Here is a 25,002-nt window from a genome sequence, read left to right as displayed (position 1 = left end):
TTATCAAAACAACTGATCATTATTTTTGTTCAGTTGAATGGTTTAAATGTGTTTTTTTTTTTTTTATTTCCAGTCCTTTGTTATAACATTTTAATAAGCACATTAAACTCTCTAAATTGCTCTAATTTTTTCTTCCTCTCATTTCTTTCCCATGCAGAACCTTTGTGCATGATAATTTATTATTATTATTATTATTATTATTATTTCTTTTCTTTCTCAGACGTTATGTCTGGTTAAAAATGGAAAGTGACACAGACCTTTATCAAGCGTGACTTCCTTTTACCTGTATGGTATATGTTTCATTGCATTTAGGAACTTTCGGATAATTGAACATTACAGATTTATGTAGTTGTATATATACGTTTGCACGTAGCTGTATTGCGTTGATGTACTGGTGGATATTGTGTGGTATGACTCCTGTAGTTGATAGTACGTCAAATTTATCCTGATGCCACAAGTCCTTGACTTCCTCAGCCAGTTGGATGTATTTTTCAACTTTTTCTCCTGTTTTCTTCTGTATATTTATTGTATTGGGTATGGATATTTCAATTAGTTGTGTTAATTTCTTCTTTTTATTGGTGAGTATGATGTCAGGTTTGTTATGTGGTGTTGTTTTATCTGCTGTAATGGTTCTGTTCCAGTATAATTTGTATTCAACATTCTCCAGTACATCGTCTTGATTGACGTGTGGCTGTGTTAGATGATACGGGTGCTTGCCATGTAGTGATTTCTTTTTCCAATTTACTTTCTTTGTATCTGTTGATGTTTTGTGATCTAAAGGGTTGTAGAAGTGGTTATGAAATTGCAATGGTGTACCTGATGTACTTATATGAGTGATTGCTTTGTGTATTTTGCTAGTTTCTGCTCGTTCTATAAAGAATTTTCTTAGATTGTCTACCTGTCCATAATGTAGGGTTTTTATGTAGATAAATCCCCTTCCTTTCTGTTTAATGTGAACCTTTCTGTTGCTGAATGTATGTAATGTATTCTATATTTGTTGCATTGTGATCGTGTAAGTGTATTGAGTGCTTCTCGGTCTGTGTTACTCCATTTCACTACTCCAAATGAGTAGGTCAATATTGGTATAGCATAAGTATTTATAGCTTTTGTCTTGTTTCTAGCTGTCAATTCTGTTTTCAGTATTTTTGTTAGTCTTTGTCTATATTTTCTTTTAGTTCTTCTTTAATGTTTGTATTATCTATTCCTATTTTTTGTCTGTATCCTAGATATTTATAGGCATCTGTTTTTTCTATCGCTTCTATGCAGTCGCTGTGGTGATCCAATACGTAATCTTCTTGTTTAGTGTGTTTTCCCTTGACTCTGCTTTTTTCTTACATTTGTCTGTTCCAAAAGCCATATTTATATCATTGCTGATTACTTCTGTTATCTTTAGTAATTGGTTGAGTTGTTGCTGCCAGTAGTTCTAGATCATCCATGTATAGCAAATGTGTGATTTTGTGTGGGTATGTTCCAGTAATATTATATCCATAATTTGTATTATTTAGCATGTTGGATAGTGCGTTCAGAGCACGGCAGAACCAGAAAGGACTTATTGAGTCTCCTTGGTATATTCCACGCTTAATCTGTATTGGCTGTGATGTGATATTATTTGAATTTGTTTGGATATAAAGTGTGGTTTTCCAATTTTCATTACTATGTTTAGGAACTGTACCAATTTAGGATCTACTTTGTATATTTCCAATATCTGTAGTAACCATGAGTGGAGTACACTATCAAAAGCTTTTTGGTAATCAATGCATGCGTAGTGTAGCGACCTTTGTTTAGTTTTAGCTTGATATGTCACCTCTGCATCTATTATCAGTTGCTCTTTACATCCTCGTGCTCCTTTGCAGCAGCCTTTTTGTTCTGTGTTGTATGTGTCATTAATTTCTGTGTAATGACTGAAGTTAATATTTTGTATATTGTTGGTAGGCATGTTATGGGGCGATATTTTGCTGGGTTTGATGTGTCTGCTTGATCTTTAGGTTTCAGATAAGTTATTCCTTGTGTAAGTGTATCAGGGACTGTGTATGGGTCTGCAATGTAAATGTTAAATAATTTTCCCTCTCCCTTAAAACCCACATCCTTTCGTCTTTCCCTCTTTCCTGACGAAGCAACCGTTTGTTGCGAAAGCTTGAATTGTGTGTGTTTGTTTGTGTGTCTATCGACCTGCCAGTGCTTTTGTTTGGTAAATCTCATCATCTTTCTTTTTAGATATGTTAAATAATTTAGTTAGATGTGAATGTGTTGAGGTGAACTTCTTTAGCCAGAAATTTGCTATTTTATCTTTTCCAGGGGCCTTCCAATTGTGCGTAGAATTAATTGCTCGGGTGACTTCATGTTGCAAAATGATCACTTCAGACATTTGTGGTATCATCTTGTATGTGTCTGTTTCTGCTTGTATCCACTGTGCATGTCTGTTATGTTGTACCGGGTTTGACCATATGTTGCTCCAGAAGAGTTCCATGTCTGTTATGTTTGGTGGATTGTCTATTTTAATGTGTGTGTTATCTATTGTCTGGTAACATTTCTTTTGGTTTGTGTTGAATGTTTGGTTTTGTTTCCTTCTGTTTTCACTTTTTTTGTATCTTTTAAGTCGTTTGGCCAATGCTTGTAATTTCTGCTTCTTTTCATCTAATTGCTCTATTGCTTCTTGTTGTGAGATTTTACCTAACCTTTATTGTTTTTTGTCTGATATTTCATTTCTTATAAATTGTGTTAGCTGTCCGATGTCTTTTCTAAGTTTTTCTATTATGATCTGTAGCCTGTGTTGCCATGCTGGTTTTGTGGGTTTCTTCTGTTTTTTTGGTTGGTTCTGATCTCTGCCTAGTGTGTATATTTAGTGTAGTGAGTGCTCCTATATAAATCAGTAGTTGGAACTCTTCCATAGTTGTATTTTCATTTATTTTGTTGTGTATGATTGTGCTGATAGTTGTTATTGTTGTTTCGACTTGTGGGTTATTTGGTGGTCTATGCAAGAATGGTCTAATGTCTGTATTTGTGTCTTTGTATTCTATATATGTCAGCTGAAATTTTTCTTCTATATCTAACATGTGTGTCACTTCGTGTTCTATTGGTGATTGTTCTGGTGGCTGTCTTAAGATTTCGTTTTCCTCTGATCGTTTAATTGATGCGTGTTGTTCTTTGTGTGTTTGCTCTGGGATGTTTGAGTCCATTACTGTATTTTCTTCTTCTTCTGATTGCACATTATTTTGTACCAGTATTTTTTGTACTTGTTGTTTGATGTTTTCTAATTCTGACTGGGGTATCCTGTTATTTTTTATTATTACACGGATCTAATCAGCCAGTCGTCGTTCTGTTAAAAATTTTAATTCTGGATATCTGGTAATAAATGTTGTGTATACTTGTGATCTGTATCCAGTTGTGTTGGTTCCTAAGTTTGTTGCTTGGTAATAACAGAACATGAGGTGTCAGTTAACTTCATCTGACCATCCCATCCTCTGTCTTTGTTTTCCTTCTAGGGTGGTTGCAGGAAGCATATTCTGAAAAACACCTCTATTTGGATTTAAATCATTTTCCATGTGGCTAGCAGCGTCATTACCATTGTGGATGGGCATAGTGTTCAAGCGTCGTCCCCAACCACAACAGCGCTTGTCTGAGGCTTCATTAGTTCTGTCCTGAACCAACAAATCACACTAAAAGGGGGGTTAGCCCTATTAGTGGCTTGTTCTTTTCGTCGCCTTTTACGACTGGCAGAACAGACCAGAGGCCTATTCTTTTCCCGGGCCTCCACGGGGTGTATTATTATTATTTACTGATTCTGATTTAATTTCTTCCTTTTTATCATCTTCTATTTTCACTCATGTTATTGCATCCTTATTTTTATTTTCCATTTTGGAGGAATTTTGTTTACATCTTCATCTGTGATTTTTTTGTGCATAGTGCAATAATAACTTATGTTTTAATGTTTATATGAAGATTGCCATCCAAAAAAATACATGTCTTGTAACAAATAATACAGTTTTGACATCACTGCTTAGTCATTATGAATATATTATTTTGTCTTTTGTTTTGTAACTGATAAATTGGTATTCTCAAATGTCCAAATATTGTGATAGATAAATAAAAATAATAAAATTCATATGCACAAACAATCCACGTGAAAAAAGAATGACAGAAAGAGGAAATGAGAGCACCTGAAACAGTTAATATGCTGATTAAAATGACATGACAAAGGCATAGAAATGAAAAAAAAAAAAAATTACATTTAAAGCAGTTAACTGAAAAAAAGAGATCGAAGTCATTTCGATAACATTTTAAAAATAAAAAATTCCAAAGCACCAAACAAGATATGAACCCGCAACCTTTTGGATGCGAGGACCGCATGAGAAGTGCTACACTACTCCAACAATCTGATTAACTTTACTATTATTAAAGCTGTACGGCATCACATCAAATTCTGATCCTCCCCTGCCCCGTCTATTACTTGCAAATGAGGACCCACCAGAGTGAATGGCTGCAGGGTGTGATACCTTGGACCTTAACCTACATCACCGTGTAGATGGTTTCAAAAAGTTGATACCACTGTTGGGGACCTCTCCTTTTAAGAAATCTTATTAAAATATATGGCCTAAGTGAAAAATGTCACCATTGTTCAACAAATTTATGACTGTGGTACCCACTGTGAAGAAAGTGTCTTGCGTATCTCTATGTAAGACCCACTTATCTACCTAGTGACTGATTACAGAAAACTTTTTATCAACTTTCTGAATAAGAGGACGGAAAAGAGCAAGTTTCTTTGGAGCATCCATGTACTACTATTGATAGGCCATAACCTTTTCATCACTGCGAGGAATATAAATAACAGTATACAGAGAGGTGGTGTTTTTTTTTTTTCTTTTTTGCTGTAGACAAGTGTATGAGTAAAATTTGAACAATGTAGCTACGCTTTTGTACTTGAGTTATTCATAGTGCACATGCAAATGAACATCTGAGTGCATTCGTGCATATGCGTGCATTCATGAGATTATATCTATTACAAAAACCAAGTTGTACAGAAACTTCAAAGTGAAAGTTTATTCTGGTAACAAGTTATAGTGTTCAAATTCGTATTTATGGGCTTGTCTACTCAACCTACCATGCTAATGTGCGACTTACCATATTCTGATTCATTCAAATGAAACTGAAGATAATTATAAAATAAAAAATTGTGAAGAGAAGCATAAATCTTATGAAACCTACCCATGTGCCTAGTAGCCTCAAATTCTTCTTCCAAGTTTCGATAAACAGGTGGATCTATGCTTTCCTTAATTTGGCTATTAGCACCTTTCGGGTCCAGGTCCGTGGCCCAACTGAAGTGCATTAAAGCTAAATGTGTATTACCCAGTTTTTTGTGCACCTGAAAAGAGATTTTCCAAAGATGATAAAGTGGATACAACAACACAAACTGGTTACTGTGAACTGAAAGAATACTGTCAACAAACAACCAACAACTGGAGAACTATTCCTGCAGTATATGTGAAATAAACACAAATCTGAAAGAATTTGACCAAAACTGAAGCCAAATGAACTCTTTACTCCACTTCTTAACAAGAGTGGTAATATTAATGGTCATATGAATTCAATATTCTAGCAAAACTACTAAAATAATTCTTAATACTAACAGGCTATAATAATTTTAATGGCAGCAATGAGAGATTTTAATTTGTATCACTGTTTTCGTTTATTTCTTCCATGTAGAATTCTTAGTCTTACATGAGGACTAAGAGATTTGGCATCGTAAGATTTATCTCCTTTCTAACAAAACAGTCTTTGTAATTGTTTATCTGCAATATAATACTTAAAGTAACCACTGGTACAAATCATATTTTACCACAATCCCCCGTTAAAAGGTGAACAACAAATTAATGACAATTGTCACAATAAGAAATTTAACACCTCAAACTTATGTGCAGTCCTGTCGGCAGGTACATTGGACGTTACGAAAGAACTAAATTTTATTAACTTTTCATAAGCTTTTGATCTCACGAACCCTGTGCTAACTTGTGGGAGCTGGAAAACTGTAAAATTTTGACGCACTAATTTTTTAAATCTAAACTTTTTCCTCTTGTATCCATGACAAAATTCACTCAGACCTTCCTTGGAGAGATAAAATATTCTACAATTTCAACTACTCAAATGAAGTTTTGCATCACATACTTGTCTAAATACAGAGCTTCTAAGAAACTGTAAAATTCTCAAATTATTAACAAAAATCAGCGAAAAAACAAGTTTTAGCATTGTAATTTTCATTGTACATTTTTTTTGGAAGAATACAGTAGGTGCTTATAATACTCAATGCTAAACATCACCAAAAACCACCACCCCCTGCCCTTCCATCAATGGGCTACTCATTTCTATTAAGGCCACGTTACAGTGGCAAGATCACAGGTTTATAACTGGTAGGTGCTTCTAAATTGTCAAAGTTTAACAACTGCAAGAAGTCAAAGTTTAACAACTGCAAGAACACCTCCTTTGTAATACAATGTCATTTCTTACCAGTCAAATGTATATTTAAAAAATGAATATTACTATGAATTAATAAATGTATAACACAATACATAATCACATAAAAAATTTGCCGGCTTGACCACTTTGGTCCATACGGCAAGTCAAACTGGGTATCAGCTTCTTCCTGTTCAGCAAAGATATTGTCATTTACGGTTTCTGCATTGTTGTAATCCCTCCTAGCCTCCTCCTTATTGAGGTCTAGCATGAGTGAATTCTAACATTCATGGTCACAACAATGTTTGCAAACGGCAGAGCACTGGAGACTGCTTTTTTGAAGCTGCAGCCCCCTATGCTACTCCCTTTCGTACATTTGCAAGAAACAATATTCAGTAAGGAGCCTGGAGCCATATTTTTTGTTCTTGTTATGGGAATAGGGATAACACTCATACAAGATACATCAACACAAACTTACATTGCTCAAAAAGTGCATGAAGGACAATTTGACTTCTCGAGAACTACCTCTATAACTGCTATAGCTCTTAAAACTCTAAAACCCGGGAAGGCACCAGGAGGCAACAGAATACACCCAGAATTTCTTCTGCATAATGGGAAACGCGCAAAAAGATGGCTGCCAGATTTCTTCTCTCATATTATGAAGTCTGGCTCAGTCCCACAAAAAATGAAGCAATCAAAAATCATAACAATACTCACGCCCGACAAGGCACCAGATCAGCCTAAGAACTACCGCCCAGTCACATTGTTGAGCACTATTTATAAGTTCCTTGAAATAATTCTATACAATCGCATTAGTCCACTAATCTTTCAGAGCCTTCCTCTTGAGCAAGGTGTATTCCATCCAGGACACAGCTGCACTGATCAAGTCTTATCTTTAACAACATTTATTGAAGCAGGATCCCAAATGAAGCAGAAAACATCAGTTGCTTTCGCCAGTCCAAGGGTAGCATAAGATACAGTTTGGAGTCATGGACTGCTTTATGAATTATTGCACCTTGTCCCATGCAAATGGGCAACTAAACTAATTGATAACACGTTAACTGGAAGGACAGTTACCGTAACTACAGAAAAAGACAGTAGCTGCCCAAAAGTATTGAATAACAGTTTGCCACAGGGATCCGTCTTTACTCCTCTCTTGTTTAATCTACACACACACACACACACACACACACACACACACACACACACACACACACACAGCTCCACCAAAGTCCAGAAAGTTTGGCTATGTAGACAACTGGGCAATAGCTACCCAACACAAAACTTTTGAAAGAACTGAAGAAAAGAAATCCTAACTTCTGATCTACACATCTTAAGTCATTATTCCCGCAAATGGAGGTTACAACCAAACTCAAATAATACAGAAGTTTTATTTTGTCATCTCTCCAAAAGACTGGCACACAGAGCCCTAGATGACTATTTTGAAGGAGACAATCTTCATCATAATATGCATCCACAATACCTTGGGATCACATTAGATAGGACACTTTCTTTTAAGAGCACTTGACATGAACATCTGTTAGGCTCAAAAACAGGAACAACATTCGCCATAAACTCTGTGGCTCTCGTTGGGGTTCGTCAGCAGACACACTCCGAGTATCAGATCTTGGTTTGGTATACTCAGCAGCAGAGTACTGTGCGCCTGTCTGGCCTAATAGCCCACATGTAAAAAAGACGTACAACTTAACAAGGTCATGCACATTGTTAGTGGGTCAATACAATCTACTGCCACATACTGGCTACCTAACTTCAGCAACATTCCACCTCGTGATATCAGACGGAAGAGTGTGCCACTGTGTGAAGACCAGAAGATTGCTAATAACACTAACCTTCCAAGAGTGGCGACTTATTCCCTGTGAATCGAAAAAGACTAAGACCAAGACATCCCACTCTCTTCACAGCCAGGACTCTCATGGAAACGGAATTCAATCCCACTGATGGCAACAAAACGGTTCCCCACAATGCCTGAAGCTGCTCTACATCCAGAACAAACCTCTGGATTCAATTAGCCTGAGGCAATTTAGACTACCTTGAACCGCATCTGATGTGCAGACACACTCTACAAGCGAGGCAAATCTTCATCCCCATCCTGTGACTGTGGTGGGGAACAACAGACAGTTGCTCATGTTGTATCGACATGTCCTGCACATGCCTACAAGGGTCCTTTCACAGTGATGGGTGATGTTGCAACATCACAAGAAACCATTCTCCTAGTTCAGAAATGTGGCACGTTATGTCTGGACATTAAAAAATCCCAGGGTTTTCCTCATATACGATTCTCACTTTCTTCTTCCTTTGTCCATGGGGATGGAAGTAGTGGCACTCTCACTCGCAGTGGAAGTAGTGGCACTCTCACTCGCAGTGTGAAGAGAAAGAATATCCTGTTGACTGAATTTGCATGATTCTGACGAGTATAGAATTCTGGGAGAATTAGCACTCCCATTCTTCAGGAAATAGATGTTATTTTGGGAAGAGGCTAACGTGTCCGCAATCCCAAGATATCTAAATATTCATCTGTGATGGTAACCCTTTTTGAATCTTCATCTGTGATAACAACAGTATCATAGTCAGCAGCTGTTGATAGAGTCATGTTCATTATCGCCATTTCGAGACAATAGCATTAAAATGAAGTGCTTTTTGTTGGTGTCTTTTGATTTTAAAAAATTCTTATGATTCTGTAATGGCAGTTGTTATGGAGAATAGTAATTCTGTTTGCTTATGGGTGTTCTGTTCCGACTATGGAGCAAGAATGTGAAGCTCGCTTGCTTGGTGTCACTGGGTGGTTTGGTAGATTGTGAATTGTGATGTTTCTTGGAGATTGTGAAGCTATGGGTGTTGTTTGTTTTTTGTATGGTGAGGTCCAGAAAATTTAGTGTGCTGTCTGTTCCTGTTTTTAATGTGAAGTGAATTTTTGGGTGCAAGTTGTTCATTTCATTGTGTAGCTGAAGAGTGAGTGTGTGTGTGTGTGTGTGTGTGTGTGTGTGTGTGTGTGTGTGTGCGCGCGCACGCAGGCGCGCATGTTATGTCATCGATGTAACAGCACCAGTATATAACTTAGTATTTTTTTTGTTTTGTTTTATTATGTGTGAAGATCCTGTTCTCTAAAATCTTCATGAATATGTTGGCTAGACTGATGAAGCACACACACATACAGAACAGCTACACAATGAAATAAACAACTTACACCCAAAAATTCACTTCACATTAAAAACAGAAACAGATACAACACTAAATTTTCTTAAAGATTTACACACAAAAACCTGCAAGCAAACAGAATTATTTACAGGAGCTAAGCAGAGGAAAATGGTTACAAGCCTCATATGATAGAGAAATTAATGCAACAAATTTGTAAACAGAAAAGGAACAAACACACAGCACATACACAAAACCTTACACCACACAGAACAACAAGACTTACAAACAATGACCACATGCAAGACACAACAGTACAACAAAACACACACAAAACAAAATGGCACATACTCACCTACAATAACAAAATTGTCCACGGTATAGGCAACTTACTGGAGAAACAGGGACTTCAAATACAATACAGGACAGACAACACAACACAAACGAACTCAGAACACAGGAGACTCCCACAGATAGCACATTTGCTGATTACTTAACAGCCCATAACCAACACCTAACTTCAATAGCAACAGACTTTGATACTGAAATCCAGCCACAGCTTATGCCACAAACTAATCCAGCCACAGCTTATGCCACAAACTGACAACAGAAAGAATTTCTATGTACAGAAGGAAAACAAGTTTTAAATGAAAACACTACGCTCTGTAAAGGAACATTATTTAACATACTAAAGAAACTTTACAGAAAGGACAACACAAACACCTAAGGAGCTTACACACACACACACACACACACACACACACACACACACACACACACACACACAGAGAGAGAGAGAGAGAGAGAGAGAGAGAGAGAGAGAGAGAGAGAGAGGGGGGGGGGGGGGGTTAACAAAATCTGAATTCGATGCCAAACTCTCAGAAACAAATGAATGTCAAGGGGTTAGGACACGCAACAATATTTTGCGAAGTGCAAAGGCGTTTGCAAAAGCAGAATTACACAAAGTACATTATGTGTGTGTTCAGTGCCCTCAAAACGCAAAAGGAGGAGGATCAGTCATAACAAAACATGAGTAATAACAAATATATACGCAAAACATTTTGCCATTCGTTTTTAAAAGAATCAAGGGATGTATTAACTTGCTGACAAAATTCATATTTACATCGTTTGGTTTGCATATGACAAGCTATCGCTGCAGGATGGCATACAGGTGGTCCTGCAAAACCATATAATGTAACATCATAGTAAGAACAAAAACAAACAAAAACAATCTTTAGTCCTCAGTTTGTTAAATCAGTAACAACTTAAAACATATGTTCACTTTTTATGGTATTCAATAAACAAAACCCACTGATAGTGGCACAGAGAGGATAAAACATCAGAATGAGATTTTCACTCTGCAGCAGAGTGTGCGCTGGTATGAAACTTCCTGGCAGATTAAAACTGTGTGCCGGACCGAGACTCGAACTCGGGACCTTTGCCTTTCACGGGCAAGTGCTCTACCAACTGAGCTACCCAAGCACGACTCACGCCCTGTCCTCACAGCTTTACTTCTGCCAGTATCTCGTCTTCTACCTTCCAAACTTAGCAGAAGCTCTCCCGCGAACCTTGCAGAACTAGTACTTCTGAAAGAGCACTTGCCCGCAAAAGGCAAAGCTCCAGAGTTCGAGCCTCGGTCCGGACAACAGTTTTAATCTGCCAGGAAGTTTCAGGACAAAACATGTTTGTGTAACAAGAAAAAACAGCATTTTTGCAAAAAAGGTGGAACCTATATCCAATAATAAACAAAAAATTACATTAATAATAGGTACATAACGTTCCACTAAAGAGACGAAAGCAGACTGCCAAAAGAATATTGTTACAAATTCCAAAAAGTCCTTTTACATGTCAGAAAAATGTTCTCCCATTTAACAGTTTCACAAGTAAACAGTTGAACAAAAATTTATCAGTGGGGTTTGAACGTGGGACCTCTGGTATGATGACCACACGCTCTACCAACTCACCCACATGAGAGTCACAAAACACTTCATAGGTATGTGCTTCCTGTGCTCCTTAGTTATGGTGTTACTTCTAATTACCATTTACACATGTTCTGCTGGGTGACAGTATATACCATGAATTAAATAAATGTTTTAGTTGATACTCTATCGACATACAATGTTTGGTACTGATCTGAGTGTCTGACATCTGGAGGTTTGGGTGTCAGTGAACATCTCTATTTGTTTGAAAAACTGGGGAAGGCATATCTTACCCAAAGTCTACTGCCACAGCAGTTATCTACCATGTGTCAGCCATCCATAAACCTTCATCACTGTCATTAGGATCTGCTCTATGGTCACGCCTGTTCATATGCCTAGACAGAATTCAACAGTACAGTGAATACTGAAGTACCCTGAGCTGTGAATCTGTGAAATTCCTGAGAATCCACTTTGCCTTTTAGGCTGATCATGTCCTTTTAGTCAGATGTGCACTCTTAACATAGTTCTCGTGATCTGTTGGACGAGAGTGGGCATCATTTGTTTGGAACATCCAACATGCATGTTCCAACTTGTTCTGCTTTAATGGTGTTTTTCATTATGGTAATCAAAAACTGAATCCATAGCACAGCAGTGGGACCACAACAACAGCTCAGACAGCAGGGTGGAGAGCACCAACTGCTCTGGGTCACCAGAGGACACCTCCCCAACCATCCACCCAACTCTCCAACCCAAGTGGAAATTGGAAATGAACACTACATTGATAACAGATGAAGTAGTTCCCCCCTCCTTCTTTTTTAAACTGAAATTATCAGGCTGAAAGGTGCGCTTTTTGTAAATTTTTGATAATTTCAGAAATCTTCCATTCTCTGAAGTACAGAAACTTAGTGTCAGATGTAAAAAGATGTTTAACCAGTGAATACAGTAGGAAATTTAACACTCTACAAGAAAGGTGTGTAAGTGCTTTTTGTTATAGCATGCAAGGGGAAAACATTAGTGAAAAAATTGAAACGAGAGAGAGAGAGAGAGAGAGAGAGAGAGAGAGAGAGAGAATGAAACACACACACACACACACACACACACACACACACACACACTCTCTCTCTCTCTCTCTCTCTCTCTCTCTCTCTCTCTCTCTCTCTCTCTCTGAAAGACTGATGCAGGAGATCAATCTGACTTCTCATTTCTGGACTAAGAATGTTACTGGTGAGTGCAGTGCCCTAAAATAAAACAGTGTAATGAAAGTAGGCAAGCCTGTGTGTTTCAAATGCCAGAGACAGTGGAGATCATTTTTATAGTGAAGACAGGAGCATTCAGTTTCTGCATAGCACTTTCACAGTGATATTTCCACCCTCAAAGCCCAAATAATTTAAGATGGTTGACTTCACTGACTATTTGACTACTTTTGGACAATAAAATTTTGTATTTACAAAAGTTCTGTACCAGAAATTATGCTCAGTGTTTCATTACAGTTAAGCTGGTCACCCTATCAGCTATAGCATTTATATTACATTCCACATCTTTCACAACAACACTTGGGTCACCTACAAAGTGAACAATTTTTTTGTGTCATGTTTAGAGGCACATCACTGATATATATCACAGAAAGCAATAGGCCCAAAACAGAACCCTGAGGCACTCCCCACTTCACATGACCCCAGTCAGATTCAAACGTCTTCCCTGTTTGAAACTTCCTGGCAGATTAAAACTGTGTGCCGGACCGAGACTCGAACTCGGGACCTTTGCCTTTCGCGGGCAAGTGCTGTTTGTTGACACTGGAATGCAAACTCATATTTCTATTAACTGTGTTGACAATAAATCTAGTCCTGAAAGTACTGAACTAGTACTTAGTAGGTTACCAACTTAAAATGTCATTTTACAATTTATGGGAGCAAAACTGAACACACGACAGCTCCTAATCTGATCCATTTTATGTAGCCTGCATCAAAAACAGTACCTTCATTTATGAATCTTATTGTAACATTCTAATGTGCCAGGTATTTCTGTACTGAAAAGTAATCTACTGTGATTTAGGATTTGTGTAAACCAATGTATAACATTATTGTTTACACGCTAATTTTGAATTATCCATATCAAAATCTGTGAACAACTGTGTAGTATCATTGAAACAACAAAACAGAATAGATTCCTATACATGATGGATACCACTGTTGGATACGAAAGTGACTTTCACATAATGGCACAGCAACTCAGTAGGGGGTATGGTACCTACTACCACCACATGTGACCAGTCAAATACTCAAATTGTGATTACAACAAACTGTGGCCATGTGGGATCACATATTATGCAGCAGTTAAACAACCCATATCCTTATGAAGTCCTTTTAGAAATTGCGTATATGTGGTTTCGCTATGCTATTTCCTGTATCATGCATACTAAAATGTTCTGATCTTTCAGAAACCTTGCATTAATATATCTCAGGTATGGCAACTAAGAGAGTGGGAGAGAGGAGAGATAGGGGGGAGGCAGAGAGAGAGAGAGAGAGAGAGAGGGGGGGGGGGGGACAGTGGCACTGTCACAAGAGCTCAAGCAATGACACACACACACACACACACACACACACACACACACAATATTTTTCTAATTTTAATTTTTGTTGTATTCACATGTTATTTGCTGGAAATACATTGAATAGGCTTTAACTTTGCTCATATTAAGTCTGAGCCAGAAAAGTAACAAGTAAAAATTATAGCGCTATATTCTCAACATACTTTCCCTGTTAAATAGTAGACTAGAGATTCTTTAGGAACAAGTTCTTTCAGTTCTTCCAGCTCCTTCAGAGCCTCTGTATTCCTCCCTGCAGCGAAGTAGATAGATGCTCTGTGGAACTTACAAAGTGGATTCATTGGATCATTTTGAATAGCTGCATTCAACGTTTGCAGAGCTTTTTCTGTCTTAAGCAGTGCATGTTGGGCCTGCAAAAAAAAAGAAAAAAAGAAAGAAAAAAATCATAAAATGAAAATGCAATGCTTGTTAAATTCAGAACAACAAAAAGTTAAATATTGGCAGTACATGAAAGAATACAGAGCACTGGAATATACAAATGTTTTGCTTATAGTATGAAATAATTAATCACATATGAAATGTAATAGTCACGCCTACAAGTTTTAACACAAGCCATTATATAATCATTGCAACTTCCTTGACCACCTTTTGACATACTGTCTGAAGAGAGTGAACAGAATTTTTCTACCAATTGCTGTTTGATTAATAATCTGACATTCACCAACACGTGTTTTTATAGAATTATCCTCCACTGTTCGTGCACTGATCACAAACTTGCAGACAGAGATTATGTGTGCTCATTTCAGTATTTTTGGAGGATCTTTCTGTAGTGTTAATTGTAAGACAGGAATCCAACATCCACTTTCCTCTTCCTTGTTGAGGTTATAATACTTTTAGATTTTTAGTGGCTTTTTGGAATGAGTAGGTAAGGCGATTTTTTCCACAGTCAGAAGCTGAGTTTCAGCATATTTTCTACAATGTTCCACTTCACTCAACACACACTCATCCATGGCAAAATTCTCCGTCTGTCCCAGCCTCCAATTTTGTTTCTTGTCCTCTGACCCACCTCAGACACTCTATTAGTGTATATACTGTCTTTAATCCATGTTTTATGAGTACAGGGCTCAATCTGTCAGACACACTAGAGATCTGTGGCAGAAAGGCAATACTAAAATTATTTAAAGATGTCCTTTCAGCATATGGTGGGCTTTGTCATAGTTTGTAAGCCCTCCATGAGAAATACACTGCTCCATAGGAAGCAATTCCAAATGTTTTTGAGTCTGAGAGGCTAGAACTCATATAATCATCTTACATGTGTTACAAGGGTGTTGAATATGATCCTCGCACGGATAATTACTCAAAAGCTTATGTAAATAACGATTTTGTGCATAGGTTTCTGATACATGTTTTGTACGCCAAATTCAGGACATTTTCAAAACAGCTCACAGCACTTCAGGACAATTCAGTAAAAATCAGGATACAATAGAATTACCAACAATATAAGGTTAATAATAGGTTATTTTCACATTATCTGCCATACTACCACAACAGGTCAACATATTATTAAATTTACAATATGGATGTAAATATAAACACAAATCTCACACTTTTTGCATCGAAGATGATGGTACAGACTCATTGTTTCCTGAACATTACTTTTAATGGTGTGTGTATTCACTCGAGAAGTTTATTTTCAAACTGCAGAAGCCTCTAGAAGGGAGGCTAACAAATTTGGTTCTTATTGTTCTCAGAGCTTCTACTGTTTCTCACTTCAGTTTCTTTTTCCAATCTGTTCACAAAGCTTTAATTACCTGAAAACCCACTTTCAATACATGTATTAGAATCTAGAACAGCTAGTGAAAATTCAACCAAGCTTCTGACGGAGGACATCGAAAGTTTGAAAGAAGAGCAGCTTATTTTGTACCACCACAAAATAGGGAGTATGTGTCACAGATATGATAAGCAAGTTTGGATGACAATTATCAAAACAAACACTTTTTCATTTTGGTAAGATCTTTTAATGAAATTTCAATCACCAACTTTCTCCTCTGAATGTAACAATACTTTACCGACAACAACCTACACAGGGAGAAATGATGATTGTAATAAAATAAATCAGAGGTCACTCATTTTTCTACCATGCTGTTCGACAGAGGAATGATAGAGAAATAGCCTGAAGGTGCTCTAATGTAAACTCTGCCAGGCACTTAACTGTGAATTGCAGAACAGTCACATAGATGTAATATATTTTACACAGATAGTCATTGTGATAATGATTAAACTTTTTTACTATTTTTCACTGACAACAACATTTGATTTCACATTCTAGTCCAGCAGAGTACCATTGCAATATTTACTTGCATAACAGTACTTGTTAAATAGTTCTATATTATCCACAGTGAAGTTCACGATTTTACAAAACTATACAATTCCCGGAAATTAATTCAGTTGATGGTTTTATTTAGTGCAATCCGCTCTGTTTGAAGAAGTTCCAGAAATGGTTTACATTATTCACTAATATATCACGAATAAGTGTCATAGAAAGCTGTGGTGATATCATTAAACTGATCAAGTGCCACTAAGTCTCTCATTTTCCAGCTTGCGTAACTGCTGTTGTATTGCAGATGCCAAAAATCTTTTCTGATTTGTTGAACAACATATTAATTTAATCCATAATTACAAATATAGTTCTTTTTTCTTTTTCAATGATTGAGGGGGAAAAAAATACTTAACTAACTTGAAAGAAAGCGAAGAGTGACAAAGGAAAGTGGATTTTCGAAAAAAACCTTCACAATGATACATTACTTCTCAAGGAATAGGAAGCAGGATTTTAATGCTCAGAAATCATCGACTGTTTCAGCACCTGGTAGCAGAGAGAACTGTCTAGTTTCACAATAATCTAAGAGTTTCTAGTGTCCTACTTCGGTCACCTCACAGAATGGTTTTACTTTTTCAACGTGTGGAGCACATATACGGAAAAACTGGTCAGTTTTACAAATGTTGATCTGCACATCAATGGGTAAGCTGTCTGCAACAGTTTGGACAGCTTTCTGCACAATATAAGCAAGACATCTCACACCTATTCAATTACTACCTTTTTCAGTAAAGTTCCAGGACAGGTTTTTTGTTTTTATTTTGTATTTATTTTTTTATTTCTGAGTTTGTAACACTAAACAGGAACACATTTTGTTTTTGTATTATCTGGTAGTGTGCGTCCTTGAAATGACCTCTGCCATGTTTCTGCACAAACTCACTAGGTGGCAGAGCTGGGCCTAGCAACACACTGTTTCGTTTCTTGGCGCATTAGTTACAGTGACACAATACATAAAGATTGTGAGCAAAGAGTGAACATTAAATTCTGCATAAATCTGGGGAAAAGCCCTTGTGAACCATGGACAATGATTAAGTATGAATATGCAGGCGAGGCACTTTCAAAAGTCGTGTTTTTGAGTGGCACAAAAGGTTTTGCGAAGGCAGAGATTCAGAGCAATATGATCCCAGATCTGGTCTCTCATCTACAGCATATACTGCGTGTAATGTAGTTATTGCAAGGAGACCTTCATGTAACCATGTGTGCGATATCAGAAAATGTAAGTTTAATCATGATGTGTGTCATGATTTAATGCAAAGATTTATGGATTGCTGGGAATGAAAGTTGTTGCTACCAGTATGACACTCACACGAAGTGTCGAAGTGCTGAATGGTAGAGCATTGGATCACCAGCCTTGAAAAGTCAAATGACAACCTTCAAGAACAAAAACTATGTTGAAAGCATTCTTCGACAGTAAAGGATTAGATCATCATGATTATGTTCCTGCTGGTCAAACAGTGAACCAAACTCTAATACACTGAAGTTTTGAAATGTTTGTGATAAGCAATTTGATGTCGCTGCCCAGATTTTTGGCGTTCTCAGGACTGGTTCTTACTGCATGACAATGCAAGATGCCATACTGCTTTTCTGTTACAGAGTATCTAGCCAGACATTCTGTTACTACCATCCCATATCTGATTTGCCTGACCTTCTGCCTAGTGATTTTTTATTGTTTCTGCGAATAAAAGGAAAGCTTCATCAAGCTATAACAGACATTGAACAGGCTGTGACAAATGAGCTAACCAGCATCGCAGTTGAAAATTTCTCTGCTTGCTTCCAAAACCTTCAGAACCGGCAACTGTGCATATGTAGGCAAGGGGACTACTTTGATAGAAGCTAGGATGATTACTGATGTGCAATTTTCTATTAAAAAAAAAAAAAACAAAGAAAAACAAACTACTACCATGGAACTCATGACAATGGGAGTAATTTCACTTTTTTCTTTCAACTTAAATAAGTTAAAAATCAAACAGCTTTTTACCTCCTTCCCTCCATAACTAGAATTTGTGTTGTCAGACAAAACTGCTACAGTATTTTTCTTAAGATATAATTTTTCCAAAGCCTTTAAGGTGTGGTTCACACTGACGTGGTACGATACACAATGCAAAATGCAATACGGCTCAGAAACAAAGCACATCGGAAGAGTGAATACAAGCAAATTTGAAGCGACTTTACTTGTTCACTCTGGGTCGGTAGGAATATGACACTGACACATACCTCTGTCGTATCACCTAGCACAACAAGGAGTGCTGGCTGCTCCACGCAACTTATGTTGTACGATACATGAGGAGATAAATTTCAAGTCATTCAATGAATCTCAAAAAACTGTTTTATGTAGATTATGCAAAGCATCTCTATTGTTAGTCTCTCATTAAAACTTTTATTTTTCATGTAAAAAATTAAAAACCACTGTTTTGAAATCACGCGCTCTCTCCATTGTGCAGTCTGACAGTCCTGCTCGTTTGACTTTGAGGAAACTATTTAACTATTTGGGGGGAGGGGTGACTGTTTTTTTCCCACATTATTGCCCACAGCTATTGCAATACAATGCAAATAAGTAAACCACTAGACACACTGAAAAGTTTGCAGTGAAGAATGTAGTCGCGGGCCAGTATACGTCATACATTGCTGCGCGTGAAATATAGCTAATATATAAAAATTGTTTTTAATGGTGGAAGGACAGCAATGCTTCTGTCCATTCATGGTAAAATACATGAGATATATTGTAGGTTGTCCACAACAAGGCTGGCAGCTATGTGCCACACATGACGCTATTGCCATCTGTTAGGGTTTGCTACGCGGAGTGCAGAGATGCCTCACGTTTCTCTTTTTCGTCAAAGCTGCATATGAAAAACTTAGTGAAATGGAAAGACACCTTGAGTCATCAGATGATGATGCTTTCTCAGTCTATAGTTCCTGCTTTCAGAAAATCTTGTGACAGGCAGAAAGAAGCCTGAAAGCTTAAGTCCCATTACATTTGAATGCGCAGCTGCATTAAGCTGGAAAGGACTGTTGGGATTTTTCTTATCATCATGACTTACTTCCATTTTTTAAAACACATTGTCTACACCTAAGCACTGCTACACTACTGGTCATGACATATCTATGTAGCGGGACTTTGAATTTCGCCGCGCTGCACTTGTTCCCTCAGACATGAACTGTGCCGTCGCAGCGGTATGAGCACTCAACGGCAGAGAAAATACTAAAATTGTAACTCTTTTTTGTTTTTCTATCCATTTTTATTATTGTCTCTTGATAGCCGAAGCTTAAGGCAGACGTGATCTGATGAAGACGTTAAAAAAAAAAATCTTTTTAGCTAGTCTTGATCTGATATTAATGTGTAGACATTGTAGAAGTTGTTATGAAATTCGGAGGATGGAGAGAAGCAAATAAAATAAATTGCATTTAATATCAAGACGATTTTGGATACATTAGAAATCCCTGGACAATGAAACTTATTGCAAGATTTCGGAGCAGACTTTTCACGCAGAAATGAAGGAGATTTTTGAAGACCTGGACGCCACCCGAAAGAAGACAAGTTAACCTGGTAAAGGATGATTTATCTACGCCACTTCCCCCTGTCAGTTACATTTTGTTATTCTCTGTTTCTTTTCAGTAAGTTTTGTAGTGGAAATTGGTTTAACTTTTGCTCAAAAACGCCACAAGGACCACCCCAACTATAGCTTTTCTGTAATACGAAGTCCGATTTGCATTTCATTCTTTCCTTTTTTCACGGTCATTTACGATTTTAAAACCCCCTTTTTATTCACCATTTCTTCCCACATTTCCAACCCTTTTTTTTCTTTTCTTTTTCTTTTTTTATTAACCACTACATCTACATCTACACCTAAATATACATCTTCACCAACATCCATATCTGCATCTACATTTTCATCTATAATCTGTAAACCACTGTGACGTGTATGGTAAAGAGTATGTCCCATTGTACCAGCTATCAGGGATTCTTCCTGTTCCATCCACAGATGGAGTGCAGGAAGAATGATTGATTGAATGCATCTGTGCATGCAGAAATTAGAATAATTACATGCAGAAATTAGAATAATTACTCATGATCCCTATGTGAGCGATTTGAGGGTTGTAGTATATCCCTAGAGCAATCACTTAAAGCTGGTTCTTGAAAGTTTGTTAATACATTTTCTCAGGATAATTTATGTCTGTCTTCAGGAGTCTGCCAGTTCAATTTCTTCAGTATCTTTGTGACACTCTCCCACTGATTAAACAAACCTGTGACCATTCATGCTGCCCTTCTCTGTATACATTCAATATTCCCTGTCAGTCCTATCTGGCATGGGTCCCAATATTCTAGAACCAGTTGCACGAGTGATTTGTAAGCAATCTCTATTGTAGACTGATTGCACTTCCCCAGTATTGTACCAATAAACAGAACTCTACCACCTACTCTACCAACGACTGAACCTATATGATCATTCCATTTCATATCCCTGAAAAGTGTTACACCCAGATATTCGTATGAGTTTGCCGATTCCAACAGTGATTCATTGATATTATATTCATAGGATACTATGTTTTCTTCATTTCATGAAGTGCATAATTTTACATTTCTGAACATTTAGAGCGAGTTGCCAATCTCTGCACCACATTGAAATCTTATCAAGATCTGACAATATTTATGCAGCTTCTCTCAGACAGTACCTCAAAAAGCCTGAGTTTATTACTAATATTGTCTGCAAGGCCACTGGTATGCAACATGAACAGCAAGAGTCCCAACACACCTCCCTGGACACACCCAACGTTACTTCTACATCTGACACGACTCTCCACCCAAGATAACATGTTGTATCTTCCCTACCAAAAAGTCCTCAATCCAGTCACAAATTTAAATTGATATCCCATATGATCGTACTTTCAACAATAAGCGTAAGGTTGGTACCGTGTCAAATGCTTTTTGGAAATCAAGAAACACTATCTATCTGGTTGCCTTGATCCAAAGGTTTCAGTATGTCATGGGAGAAAAGTGCAAGTTGGCTTTCAGGTATCAATGTTTTTGAAATCCATGGTAGTTGGCATTGGGGAGGTCATTCTGTTCAAGATAGCTCATTATCTCACTTCAAATCCAGCAAAATTTCTTGCTAATACTCCTCAAGCTGAATCATATACTACACAAAACTGAGCAGTTGCAGGAATCACAGGTTTATTAATTTGTAACCATTATTCATATATTTACTACATTGTTTGGCTGGTTGGTTTAAAAGAGGGGGTGAGGGACCAAACTGCTAGGTCATTGCTCTCTTTCTGATTAAAAATAATTCCACAAGGGTGGGAGTAAAATAGTTGAGACATACAAAACACAGCTGGAAGAAAGGAGAAAACCACAAAAATGACAGAAGGGCAACAAACACTAAAATGGACAAAATAAGACAAGAAAACCACAGACACACGCAAGAAACATGTAGAAGAGATCGAAACAAGAGGGAAGATTACCATGGCTGGCTGACCATGAGAATAAAAAGGAGAAGACAACCACTCTGCAAATCATTAAAACCTCCACCCTAAAAACACTAGGGTGGAGTAAACAGAGGGACAAAGGACATGCGCTAAAACTTAGATCAAATAATAAAACCCACCCTCACAAATAAAATGTAAAACTAAAGCTGCTGTTGAGGCAATGTCCCCCAACACCGAAGGTAGGGTGGGAAAGTTAAAAGTCTGCCGCAGAGTGGCTAAAAGTGGGCAGTCCAGCAAGAGGTGGACGACTGTCATTTGTGAGCCACAGCGACACCAAGGTGGGTCCTCACGACAGAGGAGGTAACCATGCGTTTACCACGTATGGCCAATGCAGAGCCAGCAGAGGACAACTGATTCCCTACGAGAGGACCTCATAGAAGACTTCCACATATTCATAGACTCCTTAATGACACACAGTTTGTTGTGCTTACTGTTATGCCATTCCCCCTCCCAAAGCCAAAAAAACCCGGCGGTGTAAGACAGAACACAGGTCAGTTTCAGAGATGCCCATCACCAGAAGCGGTTTCCGCGTAGCCTGTTGGCAAGTTCGTTGTCTGGGATTCCAACGTGTCCTGGGGTCCTCACAAACATCACTGAATGACAGGACCATTCCAGGGCTTAGATGGACTACTGAATGGACACTACTAAAGGATGGCAAGGGTAGCACTGGTCGATAGCTTGTAGGCTGCTCAATGAGTCAGTACACAGGAGAAATGACTCGCCAGCACATGAGCAGATGTGCTCAAGAGCACGAGATACAGCCACCAGCTCTGCAGTGAAAACACTGCAGCCATCTGGCAAGGAGTGCTGTTCAATACGTCCTCCATGAACAGACGCAAATCCTACGTGATCATCAGCCATCGAGCTGTCAGTGTAAACCAGTTCATGGCCCTGGTACATGTCAAGAACCGAAAGGAAGTGATAGCGGAAAGCTGCAAGTTTAACAAGTCCTTAGGACCATGCAAATAGGACCATGCAAAAGGTCCAGAAGAATCTGCGGCCTAAGTGTGCACCATGGAGGTGTATGTGAATGGACCTCAAGGAGAGGTGGTAACAGGAAGGACTCCAGTTCAGACAGAAGGGACCGGACGCGAACCGCAATCGTAAGCCCTGACCTGGGCCACCGATGTGGGAGATGAACCACCTTGGTTGGGAAAAGGAGACAGTAATTTGGATGCGCAGGAGAACTACGAACGTGTGTAACGTAATTGGCGAGCAGTTGTGCACGCCTAACATTCAATGGAGGGACTCCGGCCTCCACCAGGACACTGGTCACTGGACTCGTTCTAAAAGCTCCCGGCAAACGACACAGTGGTACATTGGGTCGAGTAAACGCAATACTGATGGCGCCACCGAACCTTAAACCAGACTCCCATAGGCAAGGCGAGAATGAGAACTGCAGCAGCGTAGAGCGATCTGCACCCCAGTCGGTGTTGCTCATGCAGCGGACGGCACTGAGTTGCTACCATCATTTCCGCTTAAGCTGACGAAGGTGAGGTAGCCAAGTCAATCGGGTGTCGAAAACCAGTCCTAAGAATCGATATGTCTCCACTACAGTGAGTGGATCGTCATTAAGGTAAAGTTCTGGTTCTGAATGAACGGTGCGACACTGACAGAAATGCATGACACACGACTTCACGACTGAAAACTGGAAGCTGTGGGATAGAGCCCATGACTGCACCTTGTGGATGGCTCCCTGTAGGCGCTGCTCAGCAACACCAGTAGTGAAGGAGCAGTACGAAATGGCAGAAGTCATCCGCATATAGAGAAGACCAATGGCCCTACAGCTGCTGCTAGATCATTAATAGCCACTAACAAGAGAGAGACACTCAATACAGAGCCCTGCGGAACGCCATTCTCCTGAATATGGGGGGAACTATGGGAGGCACCGACTTGGGACACAGAAAATACGGAGGGACAGGAAGTTTTGGATTAAACTCGGGAACAGGCCCCAGAGACCCCACTCATACAATGTGGCAAGGCTATGATGTCACCAGGTCGTGTTGTATGCTTTACATGTCAAAAAAGATGGCAACCAGAAGTTGGCATCTGGAAAAGGCTGTTCGGATGGCAGACTCGAGGGACACAAGATTATCAGTGGTAGAGCGACCCTGGCGGAAGCTGTCCTGACATGTAGGCAGTAAGCCACATGACTCCTGGATGCAACCCAACTGCCGACACACCATATATTCCAGCAGCTTATAAAGAAAGTTGGTGAGACTGATGGGCTGGTAGGTATACACATCAAGCCGGTTTTGATTGGGTTTGAGCACCAGAATGATGGTGCTCTCCCGCTATTGTGATGGAAGGACGCCATCGTACCAGATCTAGTTGAAAATGACGAGGAGATGTTGCTTGTAGTCAGACGAGAGATGCTTAATCATCTGATTGGGGATCCAATCTGGTCCACGAGCTGTGTCGGAGCAATGTGCAAGGGCACTGAGGAGCTCCCACTCTGTAAATGAGGTGTTATATGGTTCACTGTGGCAGCTAGTGAACGAGAGGACTTTCCTTTCCATCCACCGTTCAAGGGTGCGAATGGCTGGGGGGTAATTCTCCGACGCAGAGGCTCGAGCATAGTGCTCAGCAAAGTGCTTGGCAATCACGTTTGCGTCGGCAGACAACACGCAATTGATGTTAATGCCACGGACACCTGTTGGGGTCTGGTACCCAAAAACAGGTCTGATCTTTGTCCATACTTGGGAAGGTGACATATGGCACCCAATGGTCGATACGTACCACTCCCAACACTCTTGTTTCTGTTGCTTTATAAGTAGGCGAACTTAGGCACAGAGCTGCTTAAAGGCTATTAGGTGCTCTAGGGAAGGGTGCTGCTCATGTCACTGTAGAGCTCGCCGATGGTCTTTAATTGCCTCAGCGACTTCAAGCGATCACCAAGGGACCATCTTTTGCTGGGGGCATCCTAAAGAACAAGGGATTGCATTTTCTGCTGCAGAAACGATCGTTGTAGTGATTTGCTCAACGACATCATCGATGGCACCATGTAGAGGAGATTCAGCGGTGACAGCAGAGGTGAAGGCTTCCCAGTCTGCCTTGGCTAAAGCCCATCTGGGTAGATGTCC

At 38.9% G+C, this 25,002-nt stretch overlaps 1 protein-coding gene and 1 non-coding gene across 2 annotated transcripts in view; both read right to left on the bottom strand.

Annotated features, from left to right (window-relative positions):
* LOC126175066 (cell division cycle protein 27 homolog) overlaps positions 1-25,002 on the bottom strand; it is a 215,934-nt gene that overhangs the window by 18,457 nt on the left and 172,475 nt on the right. The window contains exons 13-14 of the mRNA XM_049921590.1: positions 14,268-14,471; positions 5,203-5,359 (exon numbers count right to left, since the gene is read on the bottom strand). Coding sequence (XP_049777547.1) covers positions 5,203-5,359; positions 14,268-14,471 — 361 coding nt within the window. The remainder of the gene's footprint in view (positions 1-5,202; positions 5,360-14,267; positions 14,472-25,002) is intronic.
* Trnas-uga (transfer RNA serine (anticodon UGA)) lies at positions 11,006-11,080 on the bottom strand. Its single transcript has one exon. It is a non-coding gene; the product is annotated as a tRNA-Ser (tRNA).

Source organism: Schistocerca cancellata, chromosome 3, assembly GCF_023864275.1.
Source record: "Schistocerca cancellata isolate TAMUIC-IGC-003103 chromosome 3, iqSchCanc2.1, whole genome shotgun sequence".
Taxonomy (NCBI): Eukaryota; Metazoa; Arthropoda; class Insecta; order Orthoptera; family Acrididae; genus Schistocerca; species Schistocerca cancellata.
This window is presented reverse-complemented; position numbering and strand designations above follow the sequence as displayed.